Source organism: Perognathus longimembris, chromosome 1 (genome assembly GCF_023159225.1).
Source record: "Perognathus longimembris pacificus isolate PPM17 chromosome 1, ASM2315922v1, whole genome shotgun sequence".
NCBI lineage: Eukaryota > Metazoa > Chordata > Mammalia > Rodentia > Heteromyidae > Perognathus > Perognathus longimembris.
In genome coordinates, this window is record NC_063161.1 from 95637619 (window position 1) to 95664828 (window position 27210).

Genomic DNA, 27210 nt, shown 5'->3' on the forward strand with positions numbered 1-27210 from the left:
CACACACACACACACACACACACACACACACACACCTGCTAGTTTTTGAGATATAGTTGATGAAAGGATATGTCCCGGCCATCCCGGGGACCATGCGGAGATAATCACAGACAGGAGAAGAAGGTTCATAAGGAGTTTTATTAGTGGGGCCATAGTTCCCACAGGAGTGGTAGCTACATGTTGTCTGCACCTTATCCAGGTGGCAGCTTCTCTCTCTGGGGGTAAAGGGTAAGTAGATATGTCTTAATAGTGAGTAGGAGTGGCTCATTAGGTATGGGTGGATCTGGGCCTAATGGGAGCGGCTGAGGACCTGAGGCTAGGGAAATACTAACAGTTGACATCTTTCCTTTACCCGAAGGGACAGAAGCTTGGACAGGAACTGGGGAACTGACTGCAAAGTCTCAGTAGTAATTACCACTGATGTTTGGGGGGACATCTTTTCAAGGTTTTAAATAGTGGATGCGTCCTAACATCTTTTCCTAATTTCACATTCTCCAGACACCTCTGATTCAGTAGACTGAGTGATGTGTGAATACAAGGTTTTTAAAATGTCCCAAAGGCTTCTTATCATCAGCCAAGACTTGGAAGCATTGATTCTTTTCTACAAAGTTTTGGACCCAAACTCGCCTGATAGGGTATTCCCCTTCCTGCCTGCTTGGTGTGTCCTGGTTACATGACCGACTTTTTTTTTTTTTAATTGAAAGGGTGTGGAAAATAAACAATAAAAAGAGCAATCGCGAAAAGTGAATAATCTTGTACAGTATTCACTGAAAGAATTCTAACGGGAACACTTCCAATTCCGAATTAAAGAGAGGATGACGTCTGTCCGGATTTGGCAGTCGGGTAGCTGTCATTAGCGTGGGACCTCGTGGGTCAGACGGATAAAGCATGGCCGCGCCCTCAGCATTGGGCAGGCTTTTCCTCTGCAAGGGCAGCGGGCTTGGTGGTGGTGGCTGGGCTATTCCACCCTTGGTAAGAGTGTTCATAGAGTTACTCTGGCATTGGGGTGGACCAAGGAGGGGCTCTCAGTGCCCCATCCGCCCCTTTCCCTTCCCCTCGAAAGCGGTAGCCACTCCAGAGTGTCAGGGGAAAGGAGCGTGGGGAAACAGAGGTATATTTATTCCTTGGAGACCCGGGCTTGCTCTGATAAGAGGTTCTGTCCTGACTCAGAGCTGGCTGGTTCTCTGGAGACAGCTAAGAACCCAGCTCCAGTGGATGGCCAGGTGGGGGCAGCCGTGGCGCGGTGACCTGGAGAAAAATTTGGAGGAGTGCTTCTTTAGGGGGCGGGGGAGAACCTAGATAGTCTCAGCTTAGGAGAGCCCGAAAGAGCATGCTCGGGGTGATGAAGGAAAGTGGGTCAGAACCCACCCATGGAGAGATGGAGGCGCAATGCCATCGGATTCCGTCGGGGGTGATGGAGGCGACAGATCAGGTGTAACTAGGGTGAATGGGGAGCGGTATCAGACTCAGCTAGGGGCGATGCAGGCGCAGGTTCAGGCCTTGTTCATGGAGAGAAGTGGGGGCGCCTCATCGGGGATGATGGGGGTTCTGCTAGTCGTGCAAATCAGGTGCAACTGGGGTGACTGGACAGCAGGCTTAGGCCCAGCCAAGCCAGGTATGTGCAACCGGACCGGTAGGAGCCCGCATCTGCTGCCTGGAGCGCTGCCGGCCGGGGTCTGCGCGGCGCGGTTCCTGTTTCTAGCAGCGAGCGGCGCTGAGCCCCGCGTCCCTAGCGCTCAGCTCGGGAGGGCACGGGAGGCCGCTCCGCATTGTCTCCGCCTCGTAGGCCCCGGAGGCTCCGCCTCTCCCCCCGCCCCCCGCCTCCCTCGGCGTCGGCCGCGCGCCCAATCCGGAGCCCAGCGTCCCAAGTGAGCCCGGCCGCGCTCGTCTGGCCGGCGGAGGCTGAGCGCGACCCTGGTGAGTCGCGGCGCCCGCCGACCAGGGACGTGCGCTGCTCCGGGACGGGCTCTGCCCTGTGTTGTGTTGGGGACGTTCGGGGGCCACCCCGCGCCTTTCGGCTGGCGATTCTCCTTCCTCTTCCTCCCTGGAGGAGAAGGAACGAAGAAAGCCGAGCGGTTGTACCGGGAGAGCGTGAGCCGAGGCCCCCTCCGTGAGCGTCCGGGCGGACGCGGAGTCGGTGGGAGCGCGCGGCACTCCCCGGCCGTGGAGTTTTCACCTCCGGGCAGAGTCTGGCGGCCGGTGTTGTCCAACCAGCAGCAGCAGCAGCGGCAGCGGCAGCAGGGGCGGCCACGAGCACCAGGGCTCCGGGACTGGGGGTTCCCTTGGCCATGGAGAGGCGATCGGGACCCCGGGACGCCAGGATCTCCACTCAGGTTTTTTGGATCACTGCCTAGGCACCTGAGTTCACCGAAGCTAAAAAACCCGGGAGGGGAAGGTAAGCCCCGACCCGGTCTTTGCTCATCCCATCCCCCACCCCGGGCCACAGAGGTCGGGGACCTGAGTCTCTCGCACCTTCCCTGCTCCTGGAGGCCTGGCTCCGCTTTCTTTTAGGAATGGAAAACGTCCCCCAGTCTCGGGTTGCGCCTCCCGCCCTGCCCCCCAGCTTCCCAGGTTCGCGTCTCTGGGTCTGGAGTGACTGAATTCCTGAGGAGTCAAACCAAGGGTTGATTCCTTTCTCCCTCTCCTTTCATCGGGCGTACGGGAACAATGGACCTTTGAAAGTCGGTGTGAACAGCCTTAAAACTTTGTGTGTGTGTGTGTATGTGTGTATGTATGCATGCGCGAGGAGTGGGGAGGCTGGATTGGGGGGGGGGGATGAACCCCACCGGAAGCCAACTACAGTGAAAGGTTGATGTGTGTCGTCGCGTCTCCAGCCTTTGCGGGGATCTTTGTCTCATTATTGTGCCTATGGTGGGTGGGTCCCCCGCCCGCCGGCACGCCACTTGGCTTTTTGTTACTTAGGGCTTCAGAATCGCCGGGTTAGCTTTCTTTAAAAACTGGGGAAGTGCTTTAGCTTGGGGGGGGGGTCACTTCCAGAGTTGGGAGGTCCCGGCAAAGAAGAGGGGTTGTCCCTGTGAGGACCCCAAGAGTGCAATTAAGGCTAGTTAACTAGCCTCTCTGCAATAAAACCGAGATCTTGACTTCCCTAACTGCCCTCTGCTGGGGGCGGGGAGGAGGGGCGTGATGTGTGTCACCAGACCTCTCCGTAGAGGGGAAATAGCTCACTTAAATTCTCCCGTCTAAGGTTAGGAAAACAGACTTTGATATATGTCTCCTTTCATCAGCATGGGGTTAAGGATAAAAGGCCTAGTAATTTTAGGAGTTCTCATTGGGTTCATGAGCCATTCACTCTTTACCTTGGGTTACTGTGGTCACTTGAGGATGCTGTGCATTGGCACATACGGAAAGTGCACAAGTCTGTGAGCTCTTCCCAGTCCAAAGTGAGAATTTAGAGGTGAGAAGGGGGCGAGGGAGAAGGGGAGGCTTCTTTTCAGCCCAGAGCAGCCCCAAGTTCCTTGTATAGCCAGGCATACCTGGTGGGAACAGCTGCTCAAAACAAACACAGATGAAATAGCATAGAGCTCTGTGGTTGGTCACTGGAGGAAGCTTGCTCTTTATTTTCCAGAATTTACCTTGGCTTCATATTCAATCTTTGTAATTCATGACCTATTTAGAGGTTCTTTTGAATGTTCATTTCTAAGAAAACCTGAAGAGTGCTAGAATCTGATTCTCTAGTTACCGGTTTAGGTAGCACTTTATGATGCTTAATCTTGCAAATGACTCCACAACTCTACTCGGCTTTCTGATTGTCTGCATTGGAGGAGCAGGAACAGATGGAAATGGAAGGCTGTTTTCTGGCTTTCAGTTCAGTACAACAGATGCTGCTTCATCAAATAAATTGTGTGTGCACAGGTTTGATAAGTAAAATTAGAAATGAATTCCAAGCCTTTACCTGTTCAGCTTTATCAGCCTGTTAATGAAAGTTGAAGACCCACTATTCTGTAGGGGGTGTGTGTATATACAGAAAAATGGAGCCTGTAAATTCATGCGTGGACTTGTACATACATGTATGAAGTGCTTTATGAAAAGTTCCTGTTCTTGGTCAATTGTTTGAGTGTGAGTGAAGTTTCCTTCCTTGATCTAGCACATAATTGGTGAATTTTCACAAGTGTCAGGTCCAACAGGAAACCTGAATGGGGCAACATCCAATCTAGCTTGTTCTCAAGCAGCTATGTAGAAAATGAGAAGGCAACAGGGAGTCCTGTGGGGCAGTTTTGAAGTCGAACAGGTGCTATTTACTAGCTCTTTGTCTTTGGGCAAGTTGCTGTGAAGAAGGAGGGATCTTGTATTTAAAGGAAGAGAAATCTAGGTGATTATGGTACCTGTAATCATAGTTACTCAGGAGTCTGAGATTTGAGGTTTGGGGTTTGAAACCAGCCCTGGAAGGAAAGTGTGAGACTTATCTTCAGTAAACTACTCAGAAAAGGCCAGAAGTGGTATTGTGGTGGTAGAATGCTAGCCTTGAGCCAAAGAAGTTCAGGGACAGTGCCCAGGCCCAGGACCAGTGCCCCCCCCAAAAAAAATATAAAAGAGAGAAAAAAACTGAATAATCACTACCAAATTTATGGTTTGCATCTTACATTTGGCATGCTGTTGTAAATAACTATGTATGAGTATTGTAAATCCATATACTCATCCATCATCTAGCTGTTCATCTAATACCTATCTCCTACTGTGTGCTAGCCATCTGCAAGAAATCTTAACAGTCTTTTTTCTGTTGGTAGGGAGAGAGAATAGAGTGGAGTAATTGTCCCTGGGGAAGCTGAGGGCCATGGTGGGGTCCATTTTCAAGGCTGAGTGAAACATATTGTTCTGTTTTGATTCAATAGGCCACAAAGACAAGAAAATGCACACATAGAAAGTTCCCATAAATGTGTAAGTGATTGGAAAAAAAACATTGTGCTTGTGATTCTTTAAGAAGCCAGAGGAGGAGTGGGCGAACAGTTTTGAAAACTGGTGTTTGAAGTCCCATGTCTTACCTGGGAGGCTGAGGCTGGAGATTGTGTTAGGGCAGCCTGAGCTACAAGTCCCTCCTTCTCACTCCTCTTCCCCTCCCCTTCCCTGCAGGAGGAAGAGGATAAGAAAGGTGGAGAAGTAGAGAGAGAAGGAAGAAGAGGAAGAACAGGAGAAAAAAAGTGTAAAGAAAAGAGAAGGGGAAAGCTGTACGTTTGCATTTCTGAAACCATGCAAATCACCCTTGCTAGTTTTCTCCATTTGTAAAGCATGTAGTTCTCAACAAGACTGGTGAAAGCTGTTCTCTCAATAACTGCAGCTGTTGTCTAGATGAAACCTGAATCTGTAAGCAATGCTTTTTATTCTCCCCAAGAAATGGACTTAAGCTCATTGGACATTTTAATAAATTATCTTTGATAGATACCCAACCTCAGATATTTAAAGCTGCCAAGTGAAATGTGACCTTTTTTCTTCTTTTGGAGGGAGAAAGGGTTGATATGGAGGAAAAATCAGTTTTCTGGTACATACAGTCTGAATGAAAAAAATAAAACAAGCAAGTTGAGACCCAGGAAGGCTAGCTAATTAGGTAAGGTCATAGTAAATGAATGTCTCAACAAGGACAAAAACTCCTTTGTCTTTATTTCCAGACATTTTTCCCCCCGGCTGATATAGTCTCACTGATCCAGTGGCTTTGTTGACAGTATACTTATTTTAATGTTTTAATGGTCAAACTTTTGCATGTGGGTAAAGAGACCCATTGCCAGTTTAAGGGCAGATTATCTGTCTTTTCTTTTTTTTTTTTTTTTTTTTTTTGGCCAGTCCTGGGCCTTGGACTCAGGGCCTGAGCACTGTCCCTGGCTTCTTCCCGCTCAAGGCTAGCACTCTGCCACTTGAGCCACAGCGCCGCTTCTGGCCGTTTTCTGTATATGTGGTGCTGGGGAATCGAACCTAGGGCCTCGTGTATCCGAGGCAGGCACTCTTGCCACTAGGCTATATCCCCAGCCCTGTCTTTTCTTACATGATACTTTATTGTGTATACAAGATATATACACAGTGGAATTATGTTACTTGTAACAAATTTCTGTCAAATAAGGAACTCAGTGTAAAAATACTGTTAGCTTTACTTGCATTTTCCATAAACGGGACAGATGTAAAATATTGTAGCAGTGTACACTTTTTCCCCCAAAGAATCAAGTTGCTGGAAGCATTATTCAGACTTGGGTTGTGAATCATAGGATTAAAAAGCATACTAGAAATAGTTTGTGTGTTCTTTTGTTTCCCTTCTGCTTGCTTTGAGAAGCCTTTAATGTTGGTTGTTTGGAAGTATGTCTAGCAAATATTTTATTGCATTTCTAGAATGGTTGCTGGGAACAAAAGAGAACTGTCCTTAAAAAATGAAAAAGATTTGGAAACTGTAATGATGGTCTCCCAACATGTTAGTGCTTTGATCTGTGAGGCAAATTTGTGACCCTAACCTAGCTACTGGATTTGTAAAGAGACACTGATTTTTGTTTGTTACATGGTGACCAGTTGTAACCATTTTTTTTTCATTTATTGGATCAGGGTAAGTAAAACTTCTGTAGTATTTGGTAAGAATTTGATATTCTGGAGAGAAAAAAATGCTATGGAGAGAGTGTGGCATTCCTAGCTTTAAAATATTTTTTAAAAAAGTCTTTCATACCACGAGAAGTATTTTCAGGACCTGTTGCCTGATAGTTACAATTAAGACAGTACATGTTGGGCCACTGAAAAAGCATCATCCTAATGATGCTGAGTTTGATGCTTTTATCTAAAAACATACAAATATCAACCTCAATCAGGTGTTATAAGAGTGAAGCACTGATTCTGTTATTGGAGTCAGCAAGCTTTGTGTTGTCATGTGATCTTTGCCAATGGCCACTCACTTCCCTCAAGAATTACTTCAGGTCATATGAAATTTGAAGATTAATTATTAACATTTTAGGGATTAGACATTTAGCACAGGAAAAAAAACATTGTGTTTTTGCTGTTTCTTTGTTTTGAGACTGAGTCTTGGTAGGTTCCTTTAGCTAGTCTTGAACTAGTGATCCTCTTGCTTGTGATGGCTGGGATTCCAGGCACGTATCACCATGCCTAGCTCCAACATTTGATTATGGAAAATTACTGCTTTCCCAAGCACATGTGTTGTTTCACACTGTCTTGTTCATACCATGCAGCCCCTTTTCTCAACAAAAGCATAGATAAGATCGGTAGTGGGTAATTTTCCCCAGCTGTCTGGTTAATACTCCATCTTAGTTTGACTTTTTAAGTATTTCTTCTTGCTTCTTGTTTTGCATTTGTGACCCTTGTACTCAACATACAGTCCCTGTTTGTACTCATCACACAGCCCCTGTTTGACTGATTGGCTTTCAGCTCTCACTGTTTAGTTATACCTAAGAGTGGTGGGTAAGTGTTTGCTAGGTGGCTGGTCTTCTTTTTCACTCTGGCACTCAGGAGTCATGGTAGACATCAGGGCCATTGCTGAGAAGGGCATAGAGCCCCTTTACTTGGCCTCGCTTTCATATCTCCTTGCCTAGGAGGAGATAAACTATGACTCTTTTATTTTAGCTTGGAACTCACCTGCTTGTGACATCCTGCTGGCCTGGCTTCCAAAGGATAGGAAAGACTTCTGGAGTCTGGAATTTCTGTGGAGTTGGTTATTGTTGGACAGTGTGTTGTTTTAGTGGGATAATTCAGTAGACTTTAGTACACATTCATAAAAAGAACTTACCAGTAGCTATTTGTGTATGCATTGGGTAGAGTAAATTTGAGATTGTAAACTCAGAGGGTAGACAGATTCAGGCCCCATAGCCCAGATTCTTTGCCCCAGCTCACACACTAATAATTCCTTTACTCATGCCATCTCCCTCAGCTCTGCCTTGAGCCCCTCATGTGTCCATTTTCTAGCAGAGTCCTTGTCTCCAAAGATACTCAAGAGTCTCTTGTCTCAAGAGAACTTGTCTTTGGTTTTGAAGGGCTTTGCTCCCAGCAGCTAAAATTGTATTTTAATAAGGAAAATTATTAGAGAAGCCACATTTGACTCTTGATTGACTCTTGGAGTCTTTATTAGAATGCTAGCATTCTGCAGGCAGTCAATTGGTACTAAGGCCTGCAGCCCGCAAATACACTTAACACTGTTAAGAGACAGGTCAGAGAGGAAAGAAAGAACAAAAACAATACCAACAAGCCAATTCAGCTCCAATGCGGAGCTCAACTGGGATTCAGTTGGTGACCTGAGATGAGCTGGAAACAGAATACAGGACCAGAACATGGAGACATGTGGCATAGCACATGGCATAATGGTGGTGCCTGAGCTGGTCTGCACCTAGAGAGTCAGGTCTGGGGGCAGGGTCACAGGAAGCTCCCAGTCCCAGGCACTTGACTGGCAGGTTCAGTAACCTATAGGTCAAGTACCCATCCCTGCCTCCTGGCATTTAGGCATGCCCATCACCTGAGGGGGGATGGAGCTTCACCTACCCCCTTCCCCCCAGCATATTGCCTGCTGCACTTTGCTCAGAGTAGTGCTGCCCTGAGGCTAAACAATACAATGTATCTGCATAGTCTCCAAAGCAGTGCCCTCCTGGCTCTCCTTTCTGAGCCAGGCTTCTGCAATTCAGCCGATGGCTCTTCTCACCGCTGGGCCTTGGAGCTGGGTGGACAGCGCCCAATCTCCTGGCTAGGAGCCAAGATGTCAATGAAATCAACAGCCCCAGCACCTGGCCAGGCACTGGGATGGCTATGAGGAATTACTTAGATTCAGCCTCTCTACTACAGTATTATGGCTCTATATATTACAGTTAAAAGAACTACTTTCATTGATGGATACTTTCCTTCAGTGCTGGATCATTTCAATTTGGGCATCTTATTCATTTAGACTGTTTCTTAGTTTGAAAGATGTTAACTTATAGTCATCAAGCCAGGAATCTCATGCCTGTAATCCTAGCTACTCTGGAGACTGAGATAAAAGGAGTGTGGTACAAAACCAGCCAGCACAGACAAATTTGAGAGATTCTTATCTCCATTTAACCGTCAAATCTGGAAGTGGAGCTGTGGCTCAAGTGGTACAATGTCAGCTTTGAGCAAAAAAGCCAAGCAAAGAGCATGAAGCCCTGAATTCAAGCCCCAGTACTGGCATGTACACATGTGCACACATATGCATAAACTTGCACACACACAACTATAAAAAATATAACATGAGCTGGGCACAGGTGGCTCAGACCTGTAATCCTAGCTACTGAGGAGGAGGCTGAGTTCTGAAGAACTTGGTTCAAAGCCAGCCCAGGCAGGAAAGTCCCTGAGATTCCAATTTTTTTTAAATTAAATTTTATTGACAAGGTGTTGTGCAAAGGGGGTACAGTTACATAATAAGGCAGTGAATACATTTCTTGTGATATCTTACACCCTCATTTTTCTTTCTCTTCCCTAGAGAGACTCCACCAGAAAACTGGAAGTGGTGCTGGGGATCAAGGGGTAGAGCACTAGCCTTGAATTGAAGAGCTCTGGCCCAGAGTTCAAGCCCCATGACCCAAATAAATAAATAAATATATCATGAAAAAGATACATTTTTTTCAGGATATATTTTTTGTTGTCATTGAATTTTAATGTATGTCAGTTACTAGATCGGGACTTTCAGTGTGTCTAAGCTCTTCATGTCAAATACATCTCTGTTGTGTTAGTTTCTCCATCCTTCTGTCCATCCACATGGCTTTCTTGTCTCTTTCTTCTTGAGAAGCATTTTCCAGCATTGCCGCTGGCACTCTGAGAAGAATGTAGCCCACAGGCAGCTCTGCCCTTTGCTGTAACCCTAATTAAATCAGCCTCCTTCAGGTCAGTCTCTGGCTTTGGTTCTTTCTTTTGAGGATCAGCTGCAAGGCTGACTCAACGCCAGCATGGCCATTGTGTGCCTCTGCATAGCCATCAGTCACTGTCGGTGCCTCACAGTGTCTGGCCAACTGGTTTGGGAACTGGGTGAAGCAGCAACCGCTAAGGCATTTGGGGAGAGATGGGAAAAAAAGAGGAGAGCCGCCTCTTTTCTCTCCTAGGAAAGAAGGGAATAAAAGCAAGGCAGACAGGATTAGAGAACTGGAAGGTTAAGTGATTGTCGCCTTTCTGGTCTTGTTTTCTAGATTGTCTAGGTTTTGTTAGGTGTGAGCAGAGAAACTGAACAATAGGGAAAAGCTGATTGGCCAGTGTATGCTTTGGTCAACCTGCTTGTTCTTGAATAAAGGCAGTGGGACACTTTTATTTTACTTCCTACTCTGATTGTAATCTGTTCTCCAGGGGGAAATGGTTTAAGCTTCAGTTTGGTTCTGTGGCATTTGACTTGAGTGACTCCCTTTTGGTTTTGTCTGGAAGTGTAAGGGCTTGCTCCAAAACAGTCCTACTAATCATTGTTTTTGAAGTTTTCTTTTCCCCTTCTACTCGGAAGCCCTTGTCCTCTGTTCCTTTTTATTTTTGGTCAAAAGGTGCCTCCTACACAAGATGAAAATATAAGACTGAGTTAACAATGTTAAATGATGACTTAACTTTACAGTTAGAAAATAATTGCTTGATACATGTTTGGCACTAGATATAAATAAAGGCTTTGTTTAGAGGAATCTATACATTTTGCTTTTTACTTGCATATATTAATAGTATAGGAGGATTTTAGTATGAATTTGCATCAAGATGTATAGTATATCTTGAAAAAGTCACCCTATTATTGTGGTCCCATAGTCCTCCTCTTTATACCCCTCCTCACCTTTTCAAACAGTATTTGATATGTCTCATTACTTAATCTTCATACACAGAAAAGTTTACACACATATTTGCAAGGTATGTATTTATAGATATATTAAATAAATGTATGTATTTACATATTTACAAGACATGTGTATATATATAAGTTATACACACGTATCTTATGTAGTAAACTCATTATTTCTTAATTTTGTCTACTGAAAATTTAATTGTTTCTTGATGATAGGTTTTTTGCAGAATTTAACAGATGATCTTCTAGGCAAGACAAGAAATGTTGAAACTTTACTTATTCCAATTTAAAAGCTTAATGACAAAGGGCTTTTGTGTGTGTATATATGTACAAAGTTTCTTGTAATTTCCCTGTATTATATTTTGGAGGAGTTTTTCCTTTTGAGGGAGATAATGTGAGTAATACATGGTATCTACATGTTAATACATGGTATGGGGAATATCATTCATCATATGCGTCTACATTGGCTAAGTGGAGAGAGCAGGTGTGGGAATGCAAAATAAGTCACATGTTTCAATCCTTTAACCTTTGACTTCAGACAGAGGTTTATCATTAAGGTCCATCTGTTAACATTGCCTTGGGTACAATGGTTAGCTTATAAGTGAAATAGGATCAGTATGACTAAACTAATTGCAATGGAGATAAACTGTTTCTTCTTTCTCACTAATGCACCAGGGCAGACAATTACAGGTGGTCATGACTCATACAGACTTTTAAAGTTGAAAGGGAAAAGTCAAAAAGAATTTTAAGCATAGGGTCTTTATGGTGAGTGCTTTTTGTCCCTGTAATGTGAAGGTGTGTACATAGATCCCCAGATGTTCAGTTCTTTGAGGGCTTGCTTACACACAATCACAGATTTCTGGTTGAAAATGGACTTTTCCTAATAGTCGATCTTTTACCAAGCAGCTCTCTATATAGACATAGCCCTTATGCTAAATTCTCTGCAGTGGTTGTCTTAGGAGGATGTATTTTATTCTGCACATATACAACTCATTATATTCCTCTAAATTGTGTGTGTATATATGTGTATATATACAATATATACATATATGCACGTATATGTATGTATGTATATATACATATGTGTATATATTGTATATATTCTAACTACTCTTATTTTTAAAAAACTATACAGTTTTATGCAAATCTTCATGAGACTTTAATCCCTCTTATCAATAGTCATAATAATCATATGTAAAATTAAATATTCAACACCTATCCTCCTCAACCAAAACAAAAAAACCCCAAAAATCCCTGAAAAATCACCTTGATGTTATTCTGTGTTTTGACTTTCTCTCAAATGTATGAAGTTAGGAATATGGACTCTTAGTTGAACAAGGCAGCTTAGGAGCAACAGATTTTACTGAGTCAGAAATACTAAAACTATGGTAAAATTAACTTTTTAAAAACTTTTCTCATGGTAATTCTATCATACATTTTCGGGTTTTTTTTGTCATTTTATTTTCTCCTAGAAGCTTTAGGGACACATGTTACAAAATTTTCCTAACATCTTAATAGAAGGAACAGCTACTTTATGATTATTATTATTTTGTGTGTGTGTGTGTGTGTGTGTGTGTGTGTGTGCGTGCGTGTGCCACTACTGAGGCTTGAACTCAAGGCCTCATGCTCTTACTTGACTTTTTGCTCAAGGCTTGCACTCTCCCACTTGACCCACCACTCCGTTTCTGTCTTCTTACTGGTTAGTTGGAGATAAGGGTCTCAGATCTATTTGCTGTGGCTGCCATTCAACCACGATACTCAGATCTCAGCTTCTTGAGCAGCTAAGCTTATAGGTGTGAGCAACTCAGGTCTGACTAGGAAAAGTTTAGCTGAATTTTGACCAGTTGTAACTGAAATTCTTGAGAAGTTAGTAGAATTGACCAATAGGTTAGATATTATTTTGTAATTTCTGTCCTTGATGAAAAAAAGAATAAACTTTATTAGATCTGACTTGATTCTTGGCTGTTCCTACTACATGCCTGATTTTTTTCCATTGGGAAGTAAAGGGCTCATAAAGTATAAATGGGATTTGAAAGAACGTAAACGAATTGAAAGGATTCCATTTTCAGTAGGCGTTAACTGGAATGGGGCCAGTGTGCTGGTCTTGACACTGCATTGGCTGAATTTGGAGTTTGGAGACTGATGATGTGGCATGGGGCATGTGTCCTACCTCTGTAAGTGGTAGCATCTTTGGAAGTCAATTTAGCTTGCATCTCCGCACCTCATCAGTAGAGAGACTTTAAAAGATCTCTACTAGTTCTGAGGTACTACTGTCTATATGGAGAGGACCTTCCCTTTTTATCACAGCGTTGCTTTTGGGCTCCTTACTGGGATTGAAAGGAAGAGCCTCTTGCTCATTAGGTGCATGATCTACCACTCAGCCATACCTCCAGCCCTTTTTTGGTGCCAGTTCTTTTTGAGATAGTGACTTGCATTTGTCTAATACTTGTGGACCATGATTTACCCCCTTTTAGATTTCTCATGACAGATAGGAGGACAGGCATGTATCATTTTGTCCAGCGCTAAAGTAAGAAGGGATTTTCTGAACTTGCCAGCCTAGGTTGGCCTCAAACCACAATCCTTCCATTCTCAGCCTCCCAGGTAGCTAGCATTACAGATGAGAGCAGCTGGCAGAGGCTTCATCACTGCATTTCTTTGCTGTCAGCACACAGTACAATGTTTTCCTTTCCCGTCTGTCTTCTTTATTTCATAGTATGTGCTAAAATGATTCCATATCATTGTGGAAGGTGTGAACTATCCAGGTATGTACCATTTTTTGTTTTAGAATTTTTATGTGAAGGGTTTATTGCAACTTTTACTCATCAGTTACATTTCTATTAAAATCACATCTGTTATAGTTAATGCTTTGATCTCTTTGCTTGAAGTAATGATTTTACTTCAAGAATGTTGAAGACCTTGAACTCTTGTTTAAAAAGTAATGTCCCCTTTTCCTGCGAGGAGAGTTTTATTTATAATAGTGGGGGGATTACTGAGAGACGAAGAGAATGAAAATCATATTTTTATAGTCTTTTTATAGTCTAATTATCCACTTTAAAAAATTACCTGTGCAAATTTTTCATTGTTTGTTTGTTTGGTTTATAATCAAGCCTTTTGAGGTACTACTTTTTAATCATCCATTACATAAGTACTCACAAAATAATTCTCCAAGGAATTTCAAAGTACTATCTAAATTCATGATGAAATTGGAGCTGCTTTTCACAGTTTTTTTTTTGTTTTGTTTTGTTTTTTGCCAGTCCTGGGCCTTGGACTCAGGGCCTGAGCACTGTCCCTGGCTTCTTTTTGCTCAAGGCTAGCACTCTGTCACTTGAACCATAGTGCCACGTCTGGCCATTTTCTATATATGTGGCACTGGGGAATCGAACCCTGGGCTTCATGTATACAATGCAAGCACTCTTGCCACTAGGCCATATTCCCAGCCCCTTTCCACAGTTTTTAAAAGCATGAATTTAGATAAAAGTATGATTCCCCCACATTTTGGGTTATCTCCTTTATTTTAGGCACTATCACAGGCTACAATAATAGCCCTTAAGATATATCAGAAAATATCCCTTGCAAATGTTATTCAAAAAAACACACTCTGCATTAAATTGAAATATTCATTCCTATTACAATTTCAGTGGTGGCTAATGCTTGCATAGAGGGCTTAGAAAGCTAGAGGAAAGTGCAGGTAAGTCCCTCCTTTGTTTTTAGGATGCCAAACTCAAACAAAAGCTGCAATTAAGTTAACAACTTTCAGGATTAAACAGCCCTGGAGGTTGAGGTAGCCTAGGAGCCTGAACATGTTTTATGTTTTTTTTTAACTATATTTTATTGGCTAATTTTCCTTAGCCTTCTAAACAAGTGACAACATTGAATTGCGGAGTTGTATTTCTTGGAAATGCTGTAAATCTTTTGTCTATCTCTCCTCCTGTAAGACCTACCATAATCCTTTAATGATAGGAAAAGCTCATAATTGCTTACAGAATGAATGAAATGTCTTTTATTCCTATGAGCCATTTGGACCCAGAAGTGGAAATCAATAAAATTTTAAGCAACTGATTCGTAATGCTATACTTAATGTAAACCCAGCAGTGTAAAATGAAATATTAATGTTTTTCTATCTTATATTTGTAATGATCATAATGAGGTGGGGGTGAGTTTTTGCTTGATTTTAGGCTGATATATGGTTGTAGCAATACTTTCTGGGGTGACATTATTCATGATGCATTGTACTCATAAACTGACATGTTGAATTGAAACTGAAACCCCTTTGTACAAACAACTACTTAAAGATAATTAGAATGAAAAAAAATAGTACTTGATAGAAAACAAGGCTTGTGCATAGTTTTCAGCCAAACAGAGCTATCAGATTCAGATTACACTTTTTAGTTTGTGGCAGACACCATCTGAGTTTTCTTGTTAAATTGCCATTTCTGTGACCTTGAGAACACAGATTATTCTCAGTGGATCACTGACTGTTGAACACTGAACCTTTCATACTGCTTTTTTTTTAAAATTTAATTTGTGAATACTTCTGGTGACATTATCTCCTACTAAAGGGCTCTCTAGCTTCAGAAGTAATAACAGCCTTTCTCACCCCAAAACAATGAGGTATTGGATGATTGCTGCCTGGAACACAAAGGTTTCCCCATCTTTTCAGAGCAGATTATGGTAGCAGCGCCCCTCCCCTCTTGATGAGTCTGGCACACAGCGATATCTACTTCACTCCTTTAAAGAAAGGAGTGAATGGAGGAACATAAAGGGGATCTTTGTTATACGTGGATTTGTTCCAGCAGGAAGTATCCATTATTTGGCTCTGCTGCTTGGCACAGGCAGCGATTTTTTTCTGTAGCACCTGAATGTGGTGCTTTTCCTTTGTTGTGAAGTCTCAGCTTCATCTAAATAATTATTTTTGTTCACAGATCAAACCCCATAAACCACAGACATACACTCTGTTTCTGCAGATCCCCTTGCAAACTCTGCATCAATCCTGATTTGATTTCATTTCTGTTCCTATTTCTTTGAGGACCCTTTGGGTCCTGGGAATGCATATTTGGGGCTTTTCTAAGGACCATTTTGTGCTTAATGGTTTGTTGGTAATCTCAGTGACTAGAGTCTTGTTTATTGTTGAGTGAGGACAGACAGGGAGATTATGAAGGTATTCAATGAAGTCATATGCTCTAGTTTTTAAGTGCAAGATGAGCATCGTGTTTCTGAAGCCATTGAGCACATCTCATTTACCCATGAGCTCTGCAATAAAACACAGGGTGTGGCTAGCTAGCCCATGCCCTCCCCTTCTCTTCACTGTCTTCTCTTTCCTTCCTCCTCTTTCCTCTTCTCTTGCCCTTCTTCATTTCTTCTCTTTTTCACAAATTAACAGTTTCATTCAAAAACGTAATCCCATACATGTACTGTATAAAAAAAATTAAAAAGTTTAAGAAGAACTTGCTGTGTGGGTGGTGTCAATTTTTCTTAGCTAAAAAAGAATCCTAGATAAAAAGGAATACTGAGCTGCAGGAAGTATTCCTGAGGAGATTAACACCCTTGCTGCTTCAGCACAGTTCTGATCCTGCCCTTTTATTTATTTTTTTTTTTTATTTTTTTTTATTTTTTTTTTTTTGCCAGTCCTGGGCCTTGGACTCAGGGCCTGAGCACTGTCCCTGGCTTCTTCCCGCTCAAGGCTAGCACTCTGCCACTTGAGCCACAGCGCCGCTTCTGGCCGTTTTCTGTATATGTGGTGCTGGGGAATCGAACCTAGGGCCTCGCGTATCCGAGGCAGGCACTCTTGCCACTAGGCTATATCCCCAGCCCATGATCCTGCCCTTTTAAAACACATTCTTTGAAGTTACTGCCTCCCTCTTGTTTGGAAAGACACAGTACTGAACTATTTTAGAGCTTTGATCTTTAGAGTTGAGAACTTGGGTTTAAATTCTAGATCTGCAAGCTAACAATGTAATATATGGGCAAGTCAACTAACCTTTCTAGGCCTCAGTCTTTCTTATGGGAAAAATGGAGTTAATGGTGCCTATTTCAGATTTTGTTGGATTCAGAATGTTAAATTGGTCACTAATATTGGCATACAGAATAGTGCTAGCAGTAAGTGCATTGAAAAAAAAACTCATATGAGGGCTGGGAATGTGGCTTAGTGGTAGACTGCTTGCCTAGCATGCATGAAACCCTGGGTTCGATTCCTCAGTGCCAAACAGACAGAAAAAGCCGGAAGTGGCACTTTGGCTCAAGTGGTAGAGTGCTAGTCTTGAGTAAAATAAGCTCAGAGACAGTGCCCATGCCGAGTTCAAGCCCTAAAACTAGGAAAAAAAAGCGGGGGAGGCAAGGAATGTGACTTAGTAGTAGAGTACTTGCCTAGCATGCATGAGGCCCTGGGTTTGATTCCTTGGTACCACATAAACACAAAAATAAATAAAAAATCATTTGAAACATTATATTTAGATATCTACTTTTTTCCCCCAGTCCTGGGGCTTGAACTCAGGGCCTGAGCACTGTCCCTGGCTTCTTTTTGCTCAAGGCTAGCACTCTACCACTTGAGCCACAGTGCCAGTTCTGGCTTTTTCCATATATGTGATGCTGAGGAATTGAACCCACGGCTTCATATATGTGAGGCAAGCACTTTAACACTAGGCTATATTCCTAGCCCATATCTACTGTTTTTTAAACAGTATTTTAGGGTCTTAAAGAGATCAATTTAAACTTTTATACTAATGCATTCAGAACCTATAATTAAATGACAGCATGAGTAGAAATGTTTAAATTGCTTGGGCAGGAGATAAATCTAATGCAGTTCTACACTCTATGTGAATCTTGTAGTTCTGAGGGCTTTTCCAGGTCTACCTTGTGATCCTCATGTGAACATAGACCTGTCATCTTGAAGATACTCAAAGTGTTGTGTCATTGAGATACTCAAAAGTGTGACTATTGTTTTAAGGTCACCAAGGTAGAACCCTCTCTGCACTGATTGGACCAGAAACCCAGGGACATAGAGCCCAGGATTCTACCTTTTGGACAACTTTGTTGGTGATTCTTAGTTGAACTGAAAATCGAGAACATTGACTCATGCAATTGGGGGAACATTTACAAAAATATTACTGCTTGGATCTCAGGTTTCTCTTCCTAATTTGTTAGTTTGGGGGTAAACCCTGCAATAGCAGGTAATTATATTATGGTGCTGATGTGGAGAAAGCATTGTGTTTGAAGGCAGTGAACTCAGTGATTGGCAGCTTATTTTATCAAGGGTGTAAGCTGCAGACTTAGTATTTTTTCTTTTCTTTTTTTGTTGGTTGTGGGGCCTGGATGTGGTCCCTGAGCTGTTGTGCTCAAGGTTAGCACTCTACTATTTTGAGCCACAGCTCTACTTCTGGTTTTCTGGTCTCACAGACTTTCCTGACGTGGGCTGGCTTTGAACTTTGTTCTTCAGATCTCAGTCTCTAGAGTAGCTAGGATTACAGTACCTGGCAAGACTTGCATTTTTAAAAAGCCACTAAAGTGGCTCCTACGATGGGGTATGGATGCTGTTTGGGATGATGAAAAAGTCCTGGGAAAAGATAATGTTGTCAGTTGAGTCACTCTGCGAATATGCTTTATGCCAATAAACTTACCAAATATTGGAGTTTTATAGTTCGTCTCTCTTACCATGTTATTGGATTGGTGATTGGTGATTCTCCAGGGAGGATATTGGAGGACTCTGTGTGGCATAATATGTAATCTTGTCCAAAAAAGAATTTGAGGACACGCTGAGGTAGAGACCGATAAAGTTTTATTAGTAAAGCAAAAGAAAGGAAAGATAATGTACAGCCCAAACCTGGGCAGAAGCACACAAGTGCAATGAGTACTTTAACATCCACATGTATTTATAGTAAGAAATGTACATTTGGGTTTAGCTCAAGTTTAGTTTAGGGTAAGTACTTTCCTTTGTCCTGATACCTGGTACATTTTATACATTTTGTCATTTTTGTTGTTAGCCTGGTCCCAGAGACTTCACGGTTGGCCTGCTAAACTGGATGTCTGGAATTTCCAAACTAAGAATGGATTTTGCCACATGTTCCTTTAAGACATATTTATAACGTATACTATATTTTTAAAACATTTTTTTTGCCCCAAAGAGTCACTTTCCCAGATCAGTGTGTGTGTGTGTGTGTGTGTGTGTGTGTTTTGTAAGATTTCCTTGCTCAACCCTCAAGCTTTCTAATCAGCTAGCCAAATGAATAAGATCAGAAGGAGCTATTTGTTTGATTTTCTTTGCTTCTTTTTTTTTTTTTTTTTGCTAACTGTTCTAGCCTATGAGGGAATGTGAGGCCTAAGCACAGCATGCTTATGTGCTTTCAGTCAAGCCATTTACTAATACAGTATCTAAGTTCCTGGTTGCTGTTTTCTGTATATGTCATTTTCCCTGATCTGTCCTGAAGCCAGCAGGCAATGGTGGCGCACACCTATAATCCCAGCTGCTTAGGAGGCTGAAATCTGAGGATTATGGTTCAAAGACAGCCTGAGCAGAAAAATCCTGGAGACTTTTACCTCCAGCTGACCAGCAAAAAGCTGGAAGTGGGGGTGTGGCTCAAATGATAAGAGATCAGCAGTGAGAGGAAAAAGTCAAGGCTTTAAGTTCAAGACCCTATAATTCCACCAACAAACCCACCAACCAACAACATTGTTTAAAGCCATTACAGTTTGCATACTGTGAACCTTATTCACTTTGTGTTTTTCCTTTACAGTGACAGGATATCATGTATACTTCTGGTTCCAGGGGACACTCCCCTGCTTTCCTGCAACCTCAGAATGGAAACAGTCATCGCTCACCTGGTTATGTTCCAGGGAAGGTGGTCCCTCTGCGCCCCCCTCCTCCTCCAAAGAGCCAAGCTTCAGCCAAATTTACCTCTATTAGACAAGAAGCCCGGGCAAGCTTTGCATTCCTGCCCGAAGAGCAACAAACACAGAGGGAGAGCCGAAAGCGCAAGAGGCACAAGAATACCTTCATTTGCTTTGCTATAACTAGTTTTTCCTTTTTTGTTGCACTTGCAGTAATTTTAGGAATATCCTCAAAATATGCTCCAGATGGTAAGTGTGTGTGTGTGTGTGTTTACACATATATGTACAGCATATATTCCAGATGAAGAGAAAAGAGGAAGAGAAAACTTATTGCCTTGGGTCAGCTCTTGAAAACTAATATATAGTTAGGTAATATGAAGCGTAACTTCTTAAGGATGAGAATAGTGGCTCGAGTGCCCCATTGGAAATTAGAAAATCAAAGTTTTGCTTTGTCTTTCTATTCTTCCCATTCTTTCCTGCTGCTGCTTGAGTTCTTGGAGTATCTCTTTTGGAAATGACTATAAAAGTCTTTACCAAATTCTTATAACTGCACAATTTCATTCTTTAAGATAGGTATGATTTTGGACTTCCAAGATTTTTCTTATGAATAAAGGTAACCATAAGCTAGATTTGAGTTAAAAAAATAAGTATCTAAAAATAGTAATACTGGTGTTTTGTGGCAAATAACAGGCTTAGTAGACAATTCCAAAAGAGGGGCTTTAAGTATTCTTGAGTTCTAATGTATATCCTTGAAGGAAAACTACCATTGGATGTGTAAATTCTGGCACATTTGTCTCAAAATCATCCATTACTTTGTAGTTAAATACTGTGTAGGGAAGTGCTGATTATTTATTTTTATTTGTTTATTTTTATTTTTTCATCAGTCATGGGCCTTGAACTTAGGGGCTGAGCACTGTCCCTGGCTCAAGGCCACTTGAGCCACAGCGCCACTTCTGGCCGTTTTCTGTATATGTGGTGCTGGGGAATTGAACCCAGGGCCTCATGTATAGGAGGCAAGCACTCTTGCCAGTAGGTTATATTCCCAGACGTCTCTAATTACTTAAATGGACTTTTCTTTTCATGGAAGTATATCAGCATGGTACTATATTTACTTTGAATGTATTTAAAGAGGTTTATTGCCAGGTAGCTTTAATATAATACCAATAAAGTATCAATTCATAGAAGAGTCCCATGTATCTTTCTAAAAATCAGAGGGCTCAGGTTCATGATTGAGAGAATCAGACCATCACAGTCAGATTTGGCCTCTATATTTGTCATCATCTTTTCCTTCTCCTCCTCTTTATTTTTCGTTTTGTCTTCTTATCCTTTTCATCCTCTTCCTCCTCTCCTTACTCTCTTCTTTTCTTCCTCCTTTTTTTTCTTATAAGTATTGTTTTTTATAAATCTACCATAGATTTTTTTTTCATCTTAGAAGCCTTTTTGCATGGGTGTAACGGGAGAAGCATTTACCATATATAGTACAGATATTCTTTTATTTAGTTACGTTGGGCGCTTTAGATAGTTCATAAATTTTAACATTAGCAGGTATAGTACCAGTACTTCTTTTTTTTTTAAGTTTAATTTTGTTTTCAAGCTGATTTACTGAGGGAGTACAGTTACATACATAAGGTAGTGAGTATATTTCTTGTCGAACATTGTTACCCTCAATATGAAGAGATGTTCTTATCAAGATCTTTTTTGATCAAGCCATTAAAGTGAATTTTGAATTCATAATGTTGATTTCCTTTGCATGGAGTATGGATTTCCTCTGTCCTCTTCCCCAGTGGAATAACCAGGTTCCCTGTTCCTTTTGCATCCCTCCCCTGTATCCTGCAATAAGAGGATCCTAGATTAGTTGAAATCTGTGACTTTCCATTGTGGCTTCCCATTCCATCTAAGACATGGAATTGCTGATGTGGTCCCATGAATCAGCATTCTTCAAGTTTACATTTTGACAGTAGAAATGCTTTACAACTGGGTAGCTGGTATGGTGAGTCTGGCTGAAGTATTTTTCTGTCTTTCAGCACACCACATAACACTCATTAATTATATCTTTCTGCAAGGAAGCAGACTGAAATTTGGCAGTGGTTCTAATGAAGTCTTCTCATGGGAAATAATTATAAACAATTAAGAAGAATTATGAAACTACTACAGTTGGCCCCAGACCTCAAAATCCAGATTTCCTTCTGTGCTGCTGATCATAATATTTGTGACAGGGGCATTCATCCTCTTCTTATATAACAACATGGAGAATTCCAGCTGGATGTTTTATAGGAATAGAGGGAGGTTGACGAAAGAAGTTAAAAAAATAAAATCCTTGGTCAGGAAAGGCTGGAGATATTTCTTACTTCTTTGATAGAAAGAAGGGCTGTTTATACTTTTATTTATTTTGGTATTTTTTTGACAGTGCTGGTTGTTGAAAATCAGTATATTTGGCATGCTAAGCTAGTGTTCTATCACTGAGCCATACTGTCAGCCCCAAAGATTTTCTTTTTTAGTATAATAGAGTCATCATGGATTTATCTGAAGAATTAAATATTGATTATGAAGCCTCCATGAAAAAAATTCTATGTAATAATTGCTAAGGACTTAATAGTGGGACTAATTTGAATTGCGTAGTTCTTGTCATGTCTAAGTGTAGGCATAAGCATAGGGAACCTAAGTGCTTAGAAATAGGCAATTTTTTTTTGTTGGGGTTCTACAAGATCAAAGTGAAGAAGCTGATTTTTTTTCTTCTATGTAGATTATTTTTGTGCTACATCTAGTCTCTATTTTTTCTCATACTGTTCTCCCATGTGAACCTTCTACCTTAACCAATGGAATTTTTTTCTGCCAGTTCTCAAGTACTCCAGTTCTTTCACAGCTTAAATACAGGTGACTTGTTCTTCTAACTTGAGTGACCAAATTAATTTGGATGAAAAAGAATACTTGTATTTCTTGTATTATTTTCTCTTCTTTATGTTTTTCTTATCTACACATTATCCATCCTTTTGGGGTCTCAGTCTAGTGTCACCTATTCCATGAAGCCATCTCAGTTACACTAGCCCCATCCTTGTTCTGGGGTTGTTTGTTTAGTTACACTAGCCCCATCCTTGTTCTGGGGTTGTTTGTAATTACCACATTGCTTAACATTCGCTTATCTCATACGCGATGGAAATACTTGGTTATTAGTCAAAATTCAAAGTGTGATTTTTCCCATCCTTCTGGCTGGCAGAAACTAAGGATTTCATGCATAAATCCCTATGATTTAATTGTCACCTGTTTAAGAGGCAAATTCTAGTTCTACTAAATGAACATGGCAAATAGGAACCTCATTTCTTGAAGATGGAACTTTCTTATGACTCATCTTTCTAAGTAATCTTGGGTCTGGCTTCTGTAATCTATAATTTCCTCATCTCTGAAAATGAGAAGTCATGATTTTAGCCTCTTGCCTCCAGCAGTTTTGTTGGGAAAGTGAACATGAGTGTAAAGTGGTACAGTTCTTGTCACTTTGTGATTCATGTGCATAGAAATTTGTGATCACTAATAGATATTTTATTTAGCAGTTTCTATTTATTTACATATATATAGGCATATTATCATCTACCCCCCCTCTTCAATTTTGGCAGTACTGAGAATTGAAACCAAGGCCTTAGGCAATCCTCTACCACAGAGCTCCAAACTCAGCCCTTTATTTTCTTTTCTAAGATAACTTTCTAATATAAGTCCAAGAACAAGCCATGGCTTTGTATTTTATTGTTGGTATATTTCCAGAGTAAATGGTTCAGGGGAACTCCTTATGAAGAATCTGAACTATAGTCAAGCAGTTGAGTTTTACAGTAACACTTAAAAAAAATGTTAACTTTGGGAAGGGGTGAAATTTTATCATAGTGGCAGGAAGTGGAGATATGTCTGTATTTAGTGATGACAGTGCTTGGATTGACTCAACTTATCTTTGCATATCAATGTTGTGTTGTTCTATAGAGAATTGCCCAGATCAAAATCCCCATCTCAGGAACTGGGATCCTGGACAAGATCCTGCCAAGCAAGTTGTTATCAAGGAAGGAGATAAGTTTCGTCTGACCTCAGATGCCACAGTGAATTCTATAGTCATTCAGGATGGAGGTGCGTTATGATCTCTGCCTATGGGAAGGGCAGAGTTGCTCTGCACAGTGGGAGATTCTTGGTATTCCTTATGTAGAAAACTGTTCTTAGTACCTTTTAGGATATACAACCAAACCATAGAATGGGTTTAGTTCCTTTGTTTGACCCATAGAATTCAAGAGCTATGAGGGCCTTAGAAATCACAGACTAGGAAGTCCATTATAGACAAGGAAATAAGGGAGTTGCATTATAGATGAATCTTGGTTATAATAAGGATTACCATGTGCAGATTTGACTTTCTGATATATAGACCCTGAAGTATTTTTTTCCTCAAAAGGATTTACCTCTAAAAGTGAATGGATTAGAATTCATACTCCTGGGCATTTCCAGTATGTTGATATAAATAAACTCTTCATTTCTTTTTCATTTACTTTGTTTTGAAACTAATTTAATTTCCTAAAGAGATCCTTACTAGAAATTTCCCAACTTAATTATGGAAGTGTATCTTTCTTTCATAAGGTAAAATGTATTTTTCTGTAGGTTTGAAGGATGTTTTCCAGATTGGCTTACATGAGTTCTTTTCTTTGCAGGATTGCTTGTATTTGGGGATGATAAAGATGGATCCAGAAATATTACTTTGAGGACTCGTTACATCCTAATCCAGGATGGTGGAACGCTTCATATTGGAGCAGAAAAATGCCGCTATAAATCCCAGGCGACAATTACCTTGTATGGGAAGTCAGATGAAGGGGAAAGTATGCCAACGTTTGGCAAAAAATTTATTGGTGTGGAAGCTGGTGGGACACTGGAATTGCACGGGGCCCGGAAGACATCATGGACATTGTTGGCAAGGACTGTGTATGCCTCAGGCCTACCCTTTGGGTCCTACACCTTTGAAAAGGCCTTTTCCCGGGGCCTCAATGTGAGGGTCATTGACCAAGATACAGCCAAAATTTTGGAAAGTGTGAAGTTTGATACCCATGAATACCACAATGAGAGCAGGCGGCTTCAGGAATTCCTCAGAGTCCAGGATCCGGGTCGGATTGTTGCTATCGCTGTGGGAGATTCAGCAGTCAAGAGCCTCCTACAAGGAACTATCCAGATGATCCAGGATCGATTGGGAAGTACACTGATCCAAGGACTTGGCTATAGGTAGGCGTACCTTGTCCTTTTTCTTCCCAGCTCTGTGTTAGGGTGTGCATTGGTATGAGAGGTGAAAAGCTAGGTACCCCAGGACCTGCCTCAGTTGTGGGAATGGTCATTCCCATTGGTGGGTCTGGTTACCTCTCTGATAATCAGATATGCTATACAAAAGCTCTTGTCATTGCTTAGGTTAGGAAGCTTTTTGTTAACAATCCTTTCAGGGTTGGGGAAAAGAATATCAGTGGGCTGAAAATGGTCAGGTGAATGAAAGTCAGTTTGTCTCCAAGAGACTTCCTCATTTTATTCCTTCCTAAAGATAATGAAACTCTGGGCTCATGAAACTTGGCCTAATGGACTTAACCTAAGAAGGGAAAGGTTCAGGCACAATTCCATTGCAAAGGCCTCAAATCCATCTTAAAATTCTAAGGGGGAGGGAACAGCTCAGAATTCTTTTTTCTTTCTTCTTTTGTATCCTTTTCCAGCTAATTTGAATCCCTATGTTAGATTGGCTCAATTCTATAGTCTCAACATGTAAAAGGAAACAAAAACTTGGCATGCTTAGTAAATTCATCCAGATAGCAGAATGCATTTCTACTATTTGTGGTTCTTATGCTGCCTTACTGAGAAACCATGGTTTCCTGAAGGCTGGGGAAGTCGCTTTCTCAACATTTAGTAAGGAAAAAAAATCAACTCCACAGCAGTTATAATTCTTCTGAATGATCTTAAATGGAAAATATCTACAGTGTGAAAGAGTAAGAGGACCTTGAAACCCATACACTGACATACCTCTAGTTACTTTTTTTTTTATAGCTGTCAAATAGAATACTATCTGCAGAAATTCTTGGGGAGAAAAAAAGTAATGAAGGAAAAGAGTCTATAGTTTTTGTCCACATTTCATTTAGAAGATGTAAAGTGTTGGGCATCTATTGATATTCAGATAGATGGGTACTGTCCCAGGAATGGGTAAAGAGACCTACACAGATGATCATACAGTGAGACCCTTGGTGAAGCTGAAGGAGGTAATGGAGATAAAAGTAGAAACCTGAGACCTGGAGGAACTTTTAGAAGTATGCTATGTAGACAGCAAGGAAGGAGAGCAGTCTAGACCTAGGGCATATCATGAAAAAACCTCAGGGTTTAAATATATATGTTAATATATATGTGTGTGTGTGTATATATATATATATATATATATATATATATGAATGATATGGAGGATAATGATTCAAAGTCAGTCCATGCAGAAAGGTCCACAAGACTCCATCTGCAAAATAACCAGAAATAACTAGACTGGAAGCATTGCTCAAATGGTAGAGAAAGCAAACTAAGTGAGTATGAGGCCCTGAATTCAAACTCCAGTACTGAAAAGAGAAAAACAAAACTTCTATTAATGTTTCTTTACCATCTTTTCTATATTTTCGAGACTTAGGAATGGAAGCCTTCTCAAAGTTAGATGCCTTTTGTCTTAGTCTGTTTTCTCGAGGCTAATATTTTTTTTATTTTTATTTTCAAACTGATGTACAGAGAGGTTACAGTTTCATACATTAGGCATTGGATACATTTCTTTTACTGTTTGTTACCTCCTCCCTCATTCCCCCCTCCCCAAGGCTTTTTTTTTTTTTTTTTTTTTTTTTGCCATTCCTGGGCCTTGGACTCAGGGCCTGAGCACTGTCCCTGGCTTCTTCTCGCTCAAGGCTAGCACTCTGCCGCTTGAGCCACAGCACCGCTTCTGGCGGTTTTCTGTATATGTGGTGCTGGGGAATCGAACCTAGGGCCTCGTGTATCCGAGGCAGGCACTCTTGCCACTAGGCCATATCCCCAGCCCCAAGGCTAATATTTTGAGACATGTTTTAGCTGTCTCAAAATTCCCTGAGACAATCCACTTGTGAGGAATAAAGATTTACTTCGGCTATGGTCTCAGAGTTTTCAGTATAGGATCATTTGGCTTTGTTGCTTTGGGCCTGTGGCAGGGTGGAACATCATAGGGGATATTATGTGGTAGAGCAGAGCTACTGGTCACATGGTAGCCAGGAAAAGGTGAGGAGGAGAGAGAATTTGCCCTTTGAGATCACAGCTTCCATGACCTCATGGGCCCCACTTCATTAAGTTTCAAATGCTTCCCAGTAGTGCCATGAGATGGGGACCAAACCTTTAACACAGCAGCTTTGGGGGGACTTTAAGGTCCAAACTCTGTGTCGTAATGATCAGGTACTACAACTTCTATTTCTTCATCCCATCATTGTTTCTAGATTCGAATCATCCCTAGGTGTGAATATTTTGATTGGTTACAATCTGTACTGAATTGGTTTTGAAATTCCCTTTAAAATAGTGCTGCAATCCTAGCTACTCCAGAGGCTGAGATCTGAGGATCCAGGTTTGAAGCCAATCCAAGCAGGAAAGTCTGTGAGACTCTTATTTCCAAG

The 27210-nt window shown here is 41.4% G+C and overlaps 1 protein-coding gene across 3 annotated transcripts in view; it reads left to right on the top strand.

Annotated features, from left to right (window-relative positions):
* The first annotated feature begins 1160 nt into the window (after positions 1–1160).
* The window catches only part of Cemip2 (cell migration inducing hyaluronidase 2), a 76115-nt gene continuing 50065 nt past the window's right edge, over positions 1161–27210 (top strand). For 2 of the 3 annotated variants that reach the window (XM_048332522.1, XM_048332538.1), the window contains exons 1-4: positions 1877–2395; positions 19468–19810; positions 23525–23665; positions 24235–24796. In XM_048332522.1, coding sequence (XP_048188479.1) covers positions 19480–19810; positions 23525–23665; positions 24235–24796 — 1034 coding nt within the window. In that variant the 5' untranslated portion in view covers positions 1877–2395; positions 19468–19479. Of the gene's footprint in view, positions 1224–1876; positions 2396–19467; positions 19811–23524; positions 23666–24234; positions 24797–27210 lie in introns of those variants that run through there. The other variant, XM_048332530.1, reaches the window with a different exon arrangement.